At 42.8% G+C, this 13,640-nt stretch overlaps 1 protein-coding gene across 1 annotated transcript; it reads right to left on the bottom strand.

Annotated features, from left to right (window-relative positions):
- Positions 1-5,204: 5,204 nt before the first annotated feature.
- LOC131023375 (uncharacterized) lies at positions 5,205-6,794 on the bottom strand. The gene is made up of 2 exons (XM_057952914.1): positions 6,433-6,794; positions 5,205-6,366 (listed from the first exon to the last, which is right to left on the bottom strand). The coding sequence occupies exons 1-2, from the start codon at positions 6,792-6,794 to the stop codon at positions 5,205-5,207; spliced, it is 1,524 nt and encodes a 507-aa protein (XP_057808897.1).
- Positions 6,795-13,640: the final 6,846 nt, after the last annotated feature.

The following is a 13,640-nucleotide window of genomic DNA, read 5'->3' as shown; positions in this document are numbered from 1 at the left end:
TATATCTTGGATGTATTTTTCTTATGACGAAGAAAACCCCAGCTACTATCATAAATGCCTATCGAATAAACAGATTTCGTGTGAAATATAATATAAAGGAGCAAATACAAAATTTATATGTAAACTATAATATAAAATTATTTATTGGTTCTATTGCAGAAAGAAAAACTTCATTATGGAGGTTTATAGTTTCTTCTTTACCTAATAATATTGACATACTTATGACAAGTGTCTTGTAGATATTAATCATTATCAACAACTAGTTCAGCTCATCATAAAGTTTTAACATGAATAGCATAGCATTAATTTGTAGGGAAAATTAAGAGACACGTACGGCCCACTTTTAAAAACTGCAAAATCCCCCTTACATTTCTTTGATAATGTTTCGAGTCTGTATACTAATCCTCGTCACGTACAGGACCGCCATATAAGATTGTGGGTTATATTATTCGAACTTTATGAATATGCATAATTTGAAATACTCATATTATTATGAAAAATATTCATTTTTACAAAAATAAATATTATGTGCTCTAATTAATGTGAATGATCTAAAATATTTCGCAAAACCTTGCGTGCACTCGGTCTCTTCTATGAAACAGGTCTGACCCGCACCCTGACTCGTCGCCTTGACCCGCACCTCCTCCCCAACCTAAAGCCTAATCTCCTATTTTCTCTCCATCTCTCTCTTCGCCTACTCCTTCATTTCATACCTCCAAGACCGCTCCCACCACACACATTCCTTGCAGCGCTTGAACTCCCTCTGGATTGTCCGTGTTGGGTCCCGGCCGGAAGGTTTGCTGAACAGGTGTATTGGGGGGGGGGAATACACCTATAGGCTATTTTTGCGGAAAACACATAAATCAAAACTTTAATTGGAAAGTGGTTGTAGACTGATACTGAGAAGACTTCAGTATTTTGATTTTAGTCAAGCACAGAGCTTTAACTGATATCCACGTAGGGCTTCAGTTTAGAGTTGTAAAACATAGTAGAGTTACAAATGTTACTGACTATCAATTGATTGGTCAATTAGACAAGTAACTCAGCATCGAAAATTTAAACTTAATCCAAATAGCCTTTAGAAAGTTTGTCACTCAATAAAATCCTTAGTTACTATTTTCAGTTAAGCCAGTTCAGTTGCAAAACAAGTTTAGCGCAGATAAGGAATAATTGAAAGCAAATAAGGAACACAAGAATTTTTATGTGGTTCATAAATAAATTCCTACGTCCACGGACAGATGATCAATTTGACAAATACTCTGGGCTCGTGCTTACGGGTGCACAGCAAACCTTGAACTGAAAATCAAATTTTCAGTACCAACACACTGGGTTGGATTTCTCGCTCACTCTTAGCACGCTAAGACACACAAATGCCTTTTCCAGCGCTTGGCTAAGATCTTTGGAGTCAGAGCAATGGTTTGAACTCCTCTCTACTCAAACAACATTTTCGCTTGGTTGAAAAGGGGTTTGAAATCTTTCAACTAAGATTACTGAGAACAAGCTCTCAAGTAATCGAAAACTTAGGCTTTGAATAATACAAGGATTTGCCTAAGGTAATAATAAAATGTAGATAATCAGTGAACTGATTTAGACTTTGGGGATTCTCTTCTTCGATTCAAACTTTTGAAGGCAGTTGAAGGCTGAGTTGCAATTTTGGCAGATGTTCAGCTTGTGCGTTTGAATTGGTGAAGATTGCAGTGTTCCTCGAGCTCTATTTATAGACGAAGCCTTGAATAGATCTGTTGGCTGAGATGGTCTTCAAGAGTCCGTCCATTGTGAGAGTAATTTTGAATTTGGCTGAGGCTACAATCTCAAGGTTCTTGTTTTGGTGAAGGACGCCGTCTCAAGGTACAACAGGTAGGGCGCCTCTGAAAAGTTTGCACCAAATAGGACCTCTCTGCAAAGAAAGGACGATCTCCAAAATCTCTGCATTTAATGCGGCTGCAGGAGCATTTAATGCTAGTTTCAGCGTTCCAGTCCGATGAAGAATGTCAACTGATACTTGTCATGAGTATCAGTCAGCTAATTCCACATGGTCCGCATTAATACTTCAGTCATCACTGATAGTTCAGTGAGATTCTCGTCCAGTCAATACATCAGTTTTTGACTTTGTCTTTTCATAGCTGTTTTTAGTTGAGGTCTTCATTCTTCGGTCTTCAGTCTTCAACATATCTAGAAAACATGAACACTAATACTTGAGCTCGAAAAGTTCTAGTCTATTACAATAAGAACAAGAAGTTTTGGTATTATCAAAACTAGGGATAAAATATTTCATTAAGTTCCCAACAGTCCGCCTCGCCCTGGTGGCCTCTGTCCCTCAACAAGATCGTGCGCATTTCCTTTATCTGGTGCAGGTACCTTTATTACTCCTTTCAGGTTCCTCTCGCTCAACTAGGAGGCTGCCAACTCAACATCGTTCTCTTGCTCGGCTTCATGCAACCATGTTTCCTTATGACGCTTCTCTACCTCCTCAACGCCTCCATTAAGAAGTGGAACCCTAATTACGTCATGCCATCATCTCCGTGCTGTTGCTCTAGTTGTCGGTGCTCTGCCTGCAAGTCATGTTCGTCTACTTAATGCCTCGTGCCTGCCCAAATTCATGTACGTGAGCTCGGTGGTGTCAGCGAACATCTGCGGCAACAAGATGATGTTGTGCGCTTGCCCCTTCTTCAGTTGGCTCGTCTACAGCAGCTTCTCGCTGGCCTACACCATTGACTCAACCTAGAACACCTCTAGTTTGACTTGCAATAGAATAAGGACATCCTAGTGATGGTAAGTTGACCCAGTGTCATCTCTCAAGGAAAGTCTTTAAGGGCTTTTAGTAGTATCGCAGGAAAAACAATAAAGAAAGCAGTAAAGAGATTGATTATTAAACTAAAACTTAGAATTAAAAACTTAAGTAAAAACCGAATTGTAAAACTAAGCTAGGCGAATTGAACTATTAAACCCTAGACAAGATTTTAAAGAACTTAAATTAAACCTACTTATGAAAGTAAATACTTGTAAAAGTAAAGACTTCTAATCTAGGCATAAACTAAAGTGCATAATTTAAATTGCATAATTAAGAAGAAAGCATAAACATGAATGAAAAACGTAAACATGATTAAACAGAAATAAATTAAATTAAATACGAAATACCGTAAAATCCTTGAACGTGTAATCGTGTCACGCAATCACAATCCAAGAAACTAAACTAAAAACGAAATTGAAATCTAACTTAGAACAATAAAAACTTGAAACTATGAAAGTAAGTAAATTCCTAAGCTTCGGATGCCAACAGATTGCAAAGATGGCGTCTAAAACTAGGGCAAGGGATTGATTATTACAATGAAAAGTATGGCCCTATTTATAGACTTCAATTCCCTATGGATCACCATGGAAGTTGCCATGCAAAGAAGAATTCTAAAGGCAATAGAATCGTGCAAAATAAGGCAACTTCCAGCTGCAATGCGCGCTCTGGGAACACTCCTACTCTGGTGGAATTCGGGGCTCTCGCCAGCGAAATGGCTTCCGCTCTGGCATTCGCCAGAGGAATGGGTCTCCAGCGGAATCGCTTCCTCTCTGGCATTCGCCAGAGGAACGGTGAGTTCTCTGCTATCGAGCGCTGGACTTTACTTCTCTGATGCTGGCGCTTCTCGGCAGAGGAATAGGTGATTCTTCTGCTCTGGCTTCTCGATTCCTCTGACTTTTGACTCCTCTGGCTAGCGACTTCTCTGACTAGTGACTCCTCTGGCTGGTGACTCCTCTGGCTGGTGACTCCTCTGGCATTTCGATTCCTCTGGCCTGACTTCTCTGGCCTGACTTCCGCGCGGGGTTTTAGCTCTGGCGCGGCCTTCTCGGTTCTGGCACGGGGGCTTTGCCTCTCTTCCATGCTAGAGTGTGCACAAACACACGATTCTTAGCCCAAATTCTCCAAGATTTGCACTCTTCATCTCGAAAACCTAAATCTTCTGCAAAGCATAAAATAGACCATAAAACGCACCAATTTCCAGAAGATTTAACTTAAAATAAGCACATGCAAACCCCTAAAATTAGAACAATTAGGCATAAATCAACCCCCCCACACTTAGCCTTTTGCTTGTCCTCAAGCAAAATCCGTATGAATCCTAGGAAGAGATTGATTTCAACAATGCTAATTTCCATCCAAACATTCTCAAAGTCAATTCAAAATTTTACAATCAACACATATCTCTCGATCATGCAAGTAACTCAAAGTTTAAGAAACAACAAAAGAGTAATGTAAGTAATTCGATCAGACCCAATTCTCCGCTAGAAGTGAATTCCCTAATGTGATCGCCTTTATAATCAATATCACCATTTTTCACAATTTGTGTGCTTAAGATTTTCGACAGTTGAGCCATAATTCATGAAATAAAAATCATTTGGATGTAATCCAAAGTCTTTTCACGTGGTTTCCCATGCTCATAGTTAGACTAGAGGAGCAGAGACTCAGAGCTATCACATTTCAGAACAGGCCAGATGTTTCAGAGCTGGCAATTTTAAAATTGGCAATTCGTCCAACATTTTTCACATTTCACAGATAAGATACGATCGTAGGCAATCACAATGACAACACTCCTTCTAGCATCTACCGGACAAATCACGTTTTACTAACTTACAATCGTGTTGTAACAAAACTCTTAATTCTTTGTACAATCAAGAAACATATATCAAGAGTAAAACAAGAATAACCACCATTCATTCACAAACCCGAAATTCGCATCGAAAACCATCTACTCTTCCACAAATTCATAAAAATTAGCAAGATTCGAGACCAAAAACTAAGCATAGAAAGACTAATCTCGCCCAATTGAAAATATATGCACAATAAAACACCCCCCCCACACTTAAAGCATGCTATGTCCTCAGGGCACAAAAGAAATAAGAAGAGTTAAGAAAACGTCCCTGATTATTGGCATTGAGAAACTGAAGCATCGTGAGAGGCGGTTAAGAAGGGGCTTTGCGGTCTGTGGCAGAGTTAGAACTGCAGCGAGCGCGGAAAAGTACAGCGCGGAGAAGTGCAGCGCTGAAAATAATATATGCTCACCAAGCATCATAGTATCCGCAAAGCATCCAAAACTTAGGAGAGACACGAAACACACAACTAAAAACAAAGAAAAACAGAAAGTAAAAACAAACCAACGGTGGGTTGCCTCTCACCAAGCGCTAGAGTTAAAGTCTCCAGCCCGACTTCAGTTTGATCTTTAGTGAGGATCGTGCAGAGTGTGAGACTCCACCACCATCGGAATACTCCGCCCATAGTAGGATTTCATGCGATGTCTGTCTCCTCTGAAATTCTCCTTAGAATGGGCTGCGCCAGGGTCAAACACGTCCTTTGGCAACACGCCTTCTTTATTCAGGGACAACGCTACCGATCTGAACCTCGGCTTTTCCTTTTTCTCTTCTAAGAACATGTATTTGAGATTGGCTGGGAGTTCCTTCAGTTCCAGCGCTGGCCTCGTGGTTCTCATCTGTTCATCAATGGGCAGCTCCGTATGGCAGTGCAGCACTAAGCTCGGCAGAGCTGGACTAGACATGGCTGAGCTCGGCATAACTGGCTGGGCAGAGCGGGGCAGCACAGAGCTCGGCATAGCTGAGCTGAAGGGTGCAGCGCTGGGCAGTGGAGAGCTGAAGGTTGCAGAGCTGAAGGGGGCAGCGCTGGGCAGTGGAGAGCTGAACTCTTTAGCTTCCCGAGCTAGCTCTTCCATGTCTGTCGATCCAGCACAGACTTCCACACACTCCTGCTCCTGTAAAAATACCTTCTCAACCAAGCCATCAATAGGATCTATAAAGGAGCATTCGTTGATAAAATTTGCAGAAGGCATAGCACGACTATCATGCACAGAGAAAGACACTGACTCCCCTAACACAGTCATTTTAATATTTCCATCCTTAACATCAATTAAGGTGTTAGTGGTTGCCATAAACGGTCTTCCTAACAGTAGTGTGTGCTCTACACCATTTTCATGCACCTCCCCAATGTCGAGAACCACAAAATCTACGGGAATAATCAAGCCCCCAACATTCACTAAAACATCCTCTATGATCCCACGGGGGTATCTAACGGACCTATCGGCGAGTTGTAGACACATGCGGGTGGGTTTCAAATCACCTAACTCTAATTGTTTGAAAATAGAGTAAGGCATAAGGTTAATTCCAGCACCCAAATCTAACATTCCCGTAGCTTCCTTACCATTTCCTAAAGCAATTTTAATCACGAAGCTACCTGGGTCGCGTTGCTTTGGTGGCAGAGGCTGCTGTATGATCGAGTTCGCAATTTCTGAGACCAGAACCTTCTCATTGTCCTCGAACTTCCGCTTGTTGGAGACTAACTCCTTAAAAAACTTCACATACGCTGGGACTTTTCTGATCACATCCAGGAGGGGCAGATTCACGTTCACCTTGGCAAGCATGTTGTAGAAGTCGGCGAACTGTTTATCCATCTTTTCATTCCGCAATCTGCCCGGAAAAGGAATTGGTGGCCGATAAGGTGTAGTGGATTTGTGTAGTTTGGCCTCTTTTCCTTCCTCCATCACTCCGTCTTTTGGCTGATCTTCCTTCTCTCCTTCCTTTTTCTTCTGCTCTGGTCCTTTTTCTTCATAAGGGCTCGTCAGAGTGGAACTTGGCAGAATTGAACCTTGTGCGGTGGAACTCTGCAGAACTGACTTCTCCAGAGGTAACTTCGGCATCTCTGGACTCGGCAGAGCTGGCTTCGCCAGAGGTGCCTTCGGCATCTCTGGAATCGGCAGGACTGGCTTCGCCAGAGGTGATTTCGGAAGCTCTGACTTTGGCATGGCTAAACTCGTCAGAGCTGGTGATCGTGACAGAGTGAACGGCTTTGTTAGAACTGGCGGTCGGATCAGCTCTGGCCTGCGAGTCGGCTCTGGTACCTCCACTTGATTGTCTACCAATTTACCACTACGGAGAACAGTGATAGCTTGAGCCTGATGAGTTTGCAAGGGTTGACCATGGAATTTTCCGGGTTGCTGTTGCTGCTGCAATTGGTTCAAGGTGTTGGAAATTCAAAAGTTTGGTGGGAGGATTAAAATAAGATTGGAGGAAATTTGTGTATAAGTGCAGCGTGTGTGTGTGTCTATTTATATGTGGACGTGGGTGTATAGGAGTTTTGAAGAGAGAGTATTTGGAGATATAGCAACTAATTTTTATTGAATCAATTCTTCATTCTGCACCCATTAGCTAACAATACATTCATATTTATAAGTGGAGATTGTCGGTGATATAGCCACCATATTTGACTTAATTGGCTTCAACATTTCTATAAGTATCTAGATAATTCGATTGGCTTCAACATGAAGCTATTGACTTCTCAATTTATCTAGATTATTCCTTAAGTCGGTGGAAAATTATTAATCTCTCCAAATCAAGTTTATCTTCCAACACTCCCCCTTAAACTTGATTTGTCATTCCTAGCAAACTTCTGAACTTGATAAAGTCTTCATATTTGAGCGGCTTTGTGAAGATGTCGGCAACTTGATCTTTTGATTTCACATATTCCGCTTGAACCTCCTTCTTTGCAATGCATTCTCTGATGTAGTGGAAGCGGGTGTCAATATGCTTGCTTCGATTATGAAACACCGGATTCTTTGAGAGCGCGATTGCCGACTTGTTATCCACGCAAATAGTTGTTGGCTCCTTTTGTGGCCATCCAAGCTCTTCCAATAAACTTCGTAGCCAAACTGCATGGCAAACACTGGATGTAGCAGCCACATATTCTGCTTCACATGTTGATAGTGTGACTATGGGTTGCTTCTTCGACATCCAGGTGAAAGCAGTGTCTCCCATAAAAAATACGAAACCGCTTGTACTCTTGCGATCGTCATTGTCTCCGGCCCAGTCGCTATCACTATACCCAACAAGCTTATAATCATCAGTACTTGAATAGAACAGGCCATAGTTGAGCGTACCTTTGAGATATCGTAGTATTCTCTTCGCCGCCTTAAAATGCGTAGTGGTTGGATTCTCCATATAGCGACTCACGAGTCCTGTCGCATAAAGAATGTCTGGTCTTGTGCAAGTTAAGTACCGTAAACTTCCAACCAAGCTCTTGAACAATGTCGGATCCACCTTTTCTCCTCCATCATTCTTGGATAATTTTATCCCGCATTCCACTGGCGTGTTGATTGCTTTGCAGTTCTCCATCTTGAACTTCTTGAGAATTTCCTTGGCATATCCTTCTTGTGTGATGAAGATCCCATCTTCGAGTTGCTTGACTTCCACACCGAGGTAGTACGCCATCAACCCAATGTCGGTCATCTCAAACTCCTTTGACATGGCCTTCTTGAACTCCTCAATCATCTTTGGATTATTTCCTGTGAAGATCAAATCATCTACATACAAGCACACAATTAATATATCCTCTCCATTGACTTTAACGTAGAGGGCATGCTCGTGAGGGCATTTGGTGAAGCCATTCTCCTCCAAGTACTTATCGATCCTGCTATTCCATGCCCTTGGTGCTTGCTTTAGTCCGTATAGGGCCTTCTTCAACTTCAAGACTTTATCTTCTTGCCCTTTTACCTCGTAGCCCATTGGCTGCTTGATATAGACTTCTTTGTCTATATACCCATTCAAGAAGGCTGATTTGACATCCATTTGATAAATCTTCCATCTATTTTGGGCTGCAAGAGAGAGTATTAGTCTAATAGTTTCTAAGCGAGCGACGGGAGCAAATACCTCATCATAATCGATTCCAGCTCTTTGACTATATCCTTTCACGACGAGCCTCGCTTTATATCTTTCCACTTTACCTTTGGAATTCTTCTTAACTTTATACACCCACTTGACTCCAATGGCCTTGTGCCCTTTTGGTAATGTCACGAGCTCCCATGTATCATTCTTCTTTATGGCCTTGATCTCTTCATCCTTCGCGACTCGCCAATTTTCACTATTTGCTGCTTTAGGTTCATAATCAGCAGATAGACAAAATAAGGTAAGATCTTCTAACCTTTCAGTATCCTCATATATGTCGCCCAAACTCCTTGCTCGTGGTGTGGCTCTTTCATTTAAGAAAGATGGTGGTGAGTCTTCAGTAACTTGTATAGGTGAAGCTGGCGGAGTCACTACCTCTTGTTGGACTTCTCCAACTTGCTCGACTGTCCTTTCATCATCGAATTGTGGGATGAAGGTGAAGTCACCACTGGGATTAAAATCCCACACTCCTTCTTCGTCGAACTCCACATCTCGACTTATCACTGTTTTCTTGGTATTTGGATTATATAACTTATAGCCTTTAGAGTTAGAGTCGTACCTGATAAAGATGAATGCTTCACTTTTATCATCGAGCTTCTTCCTTCTCTCATCTGGTACGTGCACGTAGGCTTTACTTCCAAATACCTTTAGGTGGGAAATTCCTGGCTTTCTCCCGCTCCAGGCTTCTTGTGGAGTCATTCCCCACACGCTCCTTGTCGGCGATCGGTTGGATAGGTACACCGCGCACGCCACTGCTTCTGCCCAAAATTCTTTAGGCAGATTCTTCGTCTTTAGCATGCTCCTTGCCATCTCCATGATTGTTCTATTTTTCCTTTCCGCCACTCCATTTTGCTGGGGGGATCTTGGAACTGTCAGTGGCCGCCGAATTCCATTTGCTTCGCAAAACTCCAAGAATTCCTTGGATGTGAATTCTCCCCCTCGATCAGACCTCAAGGCTTTGATTTCTCGTCCGCTCTCCTTCTCGACGGCAGCTTTGAACTTCTTGAATGTATCAAATACTTCTGACTTCTGCTTCAAGAAATATACCCACGTTTTTCTAGAAAAATCATCAATGAAGAGCAGAAAATAATTAATTTTACCGAGGGAGCTTGGCTTGATTGGCCCGCACACATCAGCATGAATTAACTCCAGTGGCTTTTGAGCTCTTGAGCTTGACTCCTTTGGGAATGGCTTTCTGAACTGCTTCCCGAGTAGACAACCTTCGCAGAGTTGATCGGGATGTTTGATGGATGGTAAGCCTCTCACCATCTCTTTCTTTGATAGCAACTCCAAGCCGCCAAAATTTAAGTGCCCAAACCGTAGGTGCCATAACCAAGATGGATCTTTATAGCAAGCTTTCAAGCATTTGGCCACATCATTTCTAATATTTAATAGAAACATTCTATTTTTCGACATTGGCACCTTGGCAATAAGATTATTTTTTCCATCTCTTATTGAAAGGTTATAATCTCTCATGTGAATATCATAACCTTTCTCTAAGAGTTGTCCCAAACTCAAGATATTATTCTTCATATTGGGCACGTAATAAACGTTGGAAATAAATTCATGATTTCCATTCTTCAAGCGAATTAAAATTTTCCCTTTTCCTTTAACTGGAATTTTAGATTCATCACCAAAGGAGACGTTGCCACTTACCGACTCATCGAGCTCCACGAACATGCTTCTCTTCCCGCACATGTGGTTGCTTGCACCGGTGTCGAGGTACCACGTGTCATCTCTTCCAGCTTCTCCTTTATATGCCAGAAGCACACTACCATTTGCTTCGCTCGTGTTCTCGGCATTATTGGCCCTTTCTTCAATCCTTACTTTTTTACTTCTGCACTCGGAAGCATAGTGCCCAAATTTATGGCAATTATAACACTTTATTGAGGATTTATCGTACCTCGACTGCGGGTTGCTCCTCCCCTGACCACTTGTAAACTCATTTCTTTCACCATTGCTGACGAAGCCTCCTCGTCCTCGACCACGTCCACGTGCTCGGCCTCTGCCTCGATCTTGCCCTTGGCCACGTCCTCTCCCGGACTGTCCATAGCCATTGCTCGGACCTTCTTCTTTCTCTTTCGGGCTTACGTGCAACTTTAAAAGTTGCTCTGAAATTTCTTGCTTCTTCTTTTGCTTCTCCTCATATGCTTGCAGCGACCCCAACAAGAGATCGATCGTCATCTCCTCCAAATTTTTAGTTTCTTCGATCGTCACCACAATGTGCTCAAACTTTGGGGTTAGTGACCGTAATATTTTCTCCATAATTCTTACATCCTCCAATTTTTCACCATTTCTTTTCATTTGATTAGAAACCACCAAGACTCTTGAAAAATAATCCGAAATCGATTCGGACTCTTTCATATGCAAAGACTCAAACTCTCCTCTTAAAGTTTGAAGTCGTACCTTTTTTACTTGCTCCGCTCCTTTGCACGCGTTCTGGAGCTTCTCCCACGCTTCTTTGGCGGTACTCGCATTTGAGATCTTCTCGAAATCGTCGTCCCCCAGCGCTTGATAAATGAGACAGAGAGCCTTCTTGTCTCTCTTTCTCGCGTCTCGCAACCTATCCTTTTGTTGTTGGGATAGTGCGGCCTCGTTCTGCGGCTCCTCGTAGCCGTTCTCCACGATCTCCCAAACATCGTGGGCTCCCAATAGCGCCTTCATCTTGATGCTCCAGTTGTCGAAGTTGCTCTTGTTGAGCATGGGGACTTGAAACGATTGTAAGTTCGCCATACCACAAGTAGAATCTTGTGGCTCTGATACCACTTTGTTGGAAATTCAAAAGTTTGGTGGGAGGATTAAAATAAGATTGGAGGAAATTTGTGTATAAGTGCAGCGTGTGTGTGTGTCTATTTATATGTGGACGTGGGTGTATAGGAGTTTTGAAGAGAGAGTATTTGGAGATATAGCAACTAATTTTTATTGAATCAATTCTTCATTCTGCACCCATTAGCTAACAATACATTCATATTTATAAGTGGAGATTGTCGGTGATATAGCCACCATATTTGACTTAATTGGCTTCAACATTTCTATAAGTATCTAGATAATTCGATTGGCTTCAACATGAAGCTATTGACTTCTCAATTTATCTAGATTATTCCTTAAGTCGGTGGAAAATTATTAATCTCTCCAAATCAAGTTTATCTTCCAACACAAGGTGCCCGACAGTTGCCCTACGGTGGTCTCAAGTCTTTTTATGGTGGATGCTTGAGACTCCATATTCTGTTTAGTCATCTCCATATTTTGCTTGCTAATCTCCATAAAAGCTTGCAACGTATCTTCAAGTGATGACTTCTGGGGCTGAGCATGTTGTTGCGAAGGCTGAAAATTCCCTTGCTGTTGATACCTCGGTGGATATTGTTGGGGAAAATTTTGTTGCGGTGGGCAGAGCTGCTGACCTCTCCATCCATTATTGACGTTCTGCCCTTGATTATACTTCTGCGGTCTGCTCTGCCCTTGGTTATAGCTCTGTCCTTGATTATAGCCTTGCCCTTGATTGTAGTGTTGCACGAATCCAGGTCTGCTCTGCATTTGATTATAGCTCTGAAATCCTTGTGCCGCATAGACCTCAGCTTGTCCTTCCGGAGTAAATTCTCCCATTCGATGACACTCATGGGCTCCATGGCTGACATCTCCACAAATACCACACGGCTCTACGTACTGCATGGCTGGATTCGGCGAGGTTGAACTCTGAACTGGAGAATTTTCCATCTTGCCCATCTTGAGATGCTCCACTTGTCTCACAAGATCGGCTACTTGCTTCTGCAGCTCAAACTGATTTGTCACCGCGCTGGCATCAACTCTTCTTCCACGGACAGATTTCTGTTGGGAGCTTTCGGCCAATGTCTTGAAGATCTCTTTCAGGTCTGCCGCTGTCTTCCGAGCTATGTTTCCTCCTGCTGTGCTATCCACCATAAATTGAGCAGTTTCTACTAACCCATCGTAGAAAAACTGCATCAACATCACATTAGTGAATTGATGTTGAGGACATTGGCGGAGGAGTTCTTCATATCTCTCCCAAGCTTCGTGTAAAGGCTCGTCCGCTCCTTGGGTGAACTCCATTATTTTTGTTCTCAGCTCCTGTGTCTTGTGACTTGGGTAGTATTTCAGCATGAACTTTTCACAAGCATCTCCCCACGTAGTGATAGAGTTGGGCGGCAGAGATAGCATCCACGTCCTCGCCCGGTCTTTAAGTGCATAAGGGAAGCACTTGAGCTTGAGTTGATCCTCCGTAAGAGTAAGTAGAGGGATTGTTTGCACTTGTGTGCAAAAATCCCGGATGAATTGCAGCGCATCCTCGCTTGGCATCCCGTGGAACACCGGCAGCAGATTCGAATCATTAGGTTTGAGATTGTAGTTTCTCACAGCAGCGGGGAGCACGATTGCCGACGTGTTTGTATCTCCAATCACCGGCCTGGTGAAGTCTCCCATGTACTCCATGTGTTGAGCCATGACTTCTTTTTCCTCGTGTAAATCCTGCTCAGTGTGAAAATTGGCGGAGCTGGCCTTTTCCTCCTTAGTGTGTTCTGCCGTGGCTGTGGTCTGCTCTGGCTGGTCAGAGCTGGATGCCTCCTCTACTACGGTTTGCTCTAGAACGTCAAGATCGGAGTCAGAGCTGGAATTGGCGAGGCTTGCAGCGCTATCCTCGGAATCAGAGTCAGAGTATAATGCGTCTGCTCTAGTACGTGTTCGAGTGTTATCCAGCGGGGACGTTAATTTTCTTTTCAGACTACGGCGTCCCTGCATACACAACACTTAACACACGGGTGAAACGCACCGGGTGGAAAGAAAAGAAAAGTAAAAACAAAAACGTAAAAACTGGAAATTAAATAAAGCAAATAAAACGACACAACTAAAACGCCTAAAACTTTCCCCGGCAACGGCGCCAAAATTTGACTCAACCTAGAACACCTCTAGTTTGACTTGCA

This window comes from Salvia miltiorrhiza, chromosome 4 (genome assembly GCF_028751815.1).
Source record: "Salvia miltiorrhiza cultivar Shanhuang (shh) chromosome 4, IMPLAD_Smil_shh, whole genome shotgun sequence".
Taxonomy (NCBI): Eukaryota; Viridiplantae; Streptophyta; class Magnoliopsida; order Lamiales; family Lamiaceae; genus Salvia; species Salvia miltiorrhiza.
This window is presented reverse-complemented; position numbering and strand designations above follow the sequence as displayed.

What these genes read in the sequence shown, in the direction of transcription:
- LOC131023375 (XM_057952914.1), bottom strand. Translation starts at nt 6,794, where the DNA reads ATGCCAAAGTCAGAGCTTCCGAAATCACCTCTGGCGAAGCCAGTCCTG. An exon ending in AATGAAAAGATGGATAAACA is followed by an intron (nt 6,367 to 6,432) that starts GTTCGCCGACTT and finishes GGATGTGATCAG; the next exon opens with AAAAGTCCCAGCGTATGTGA.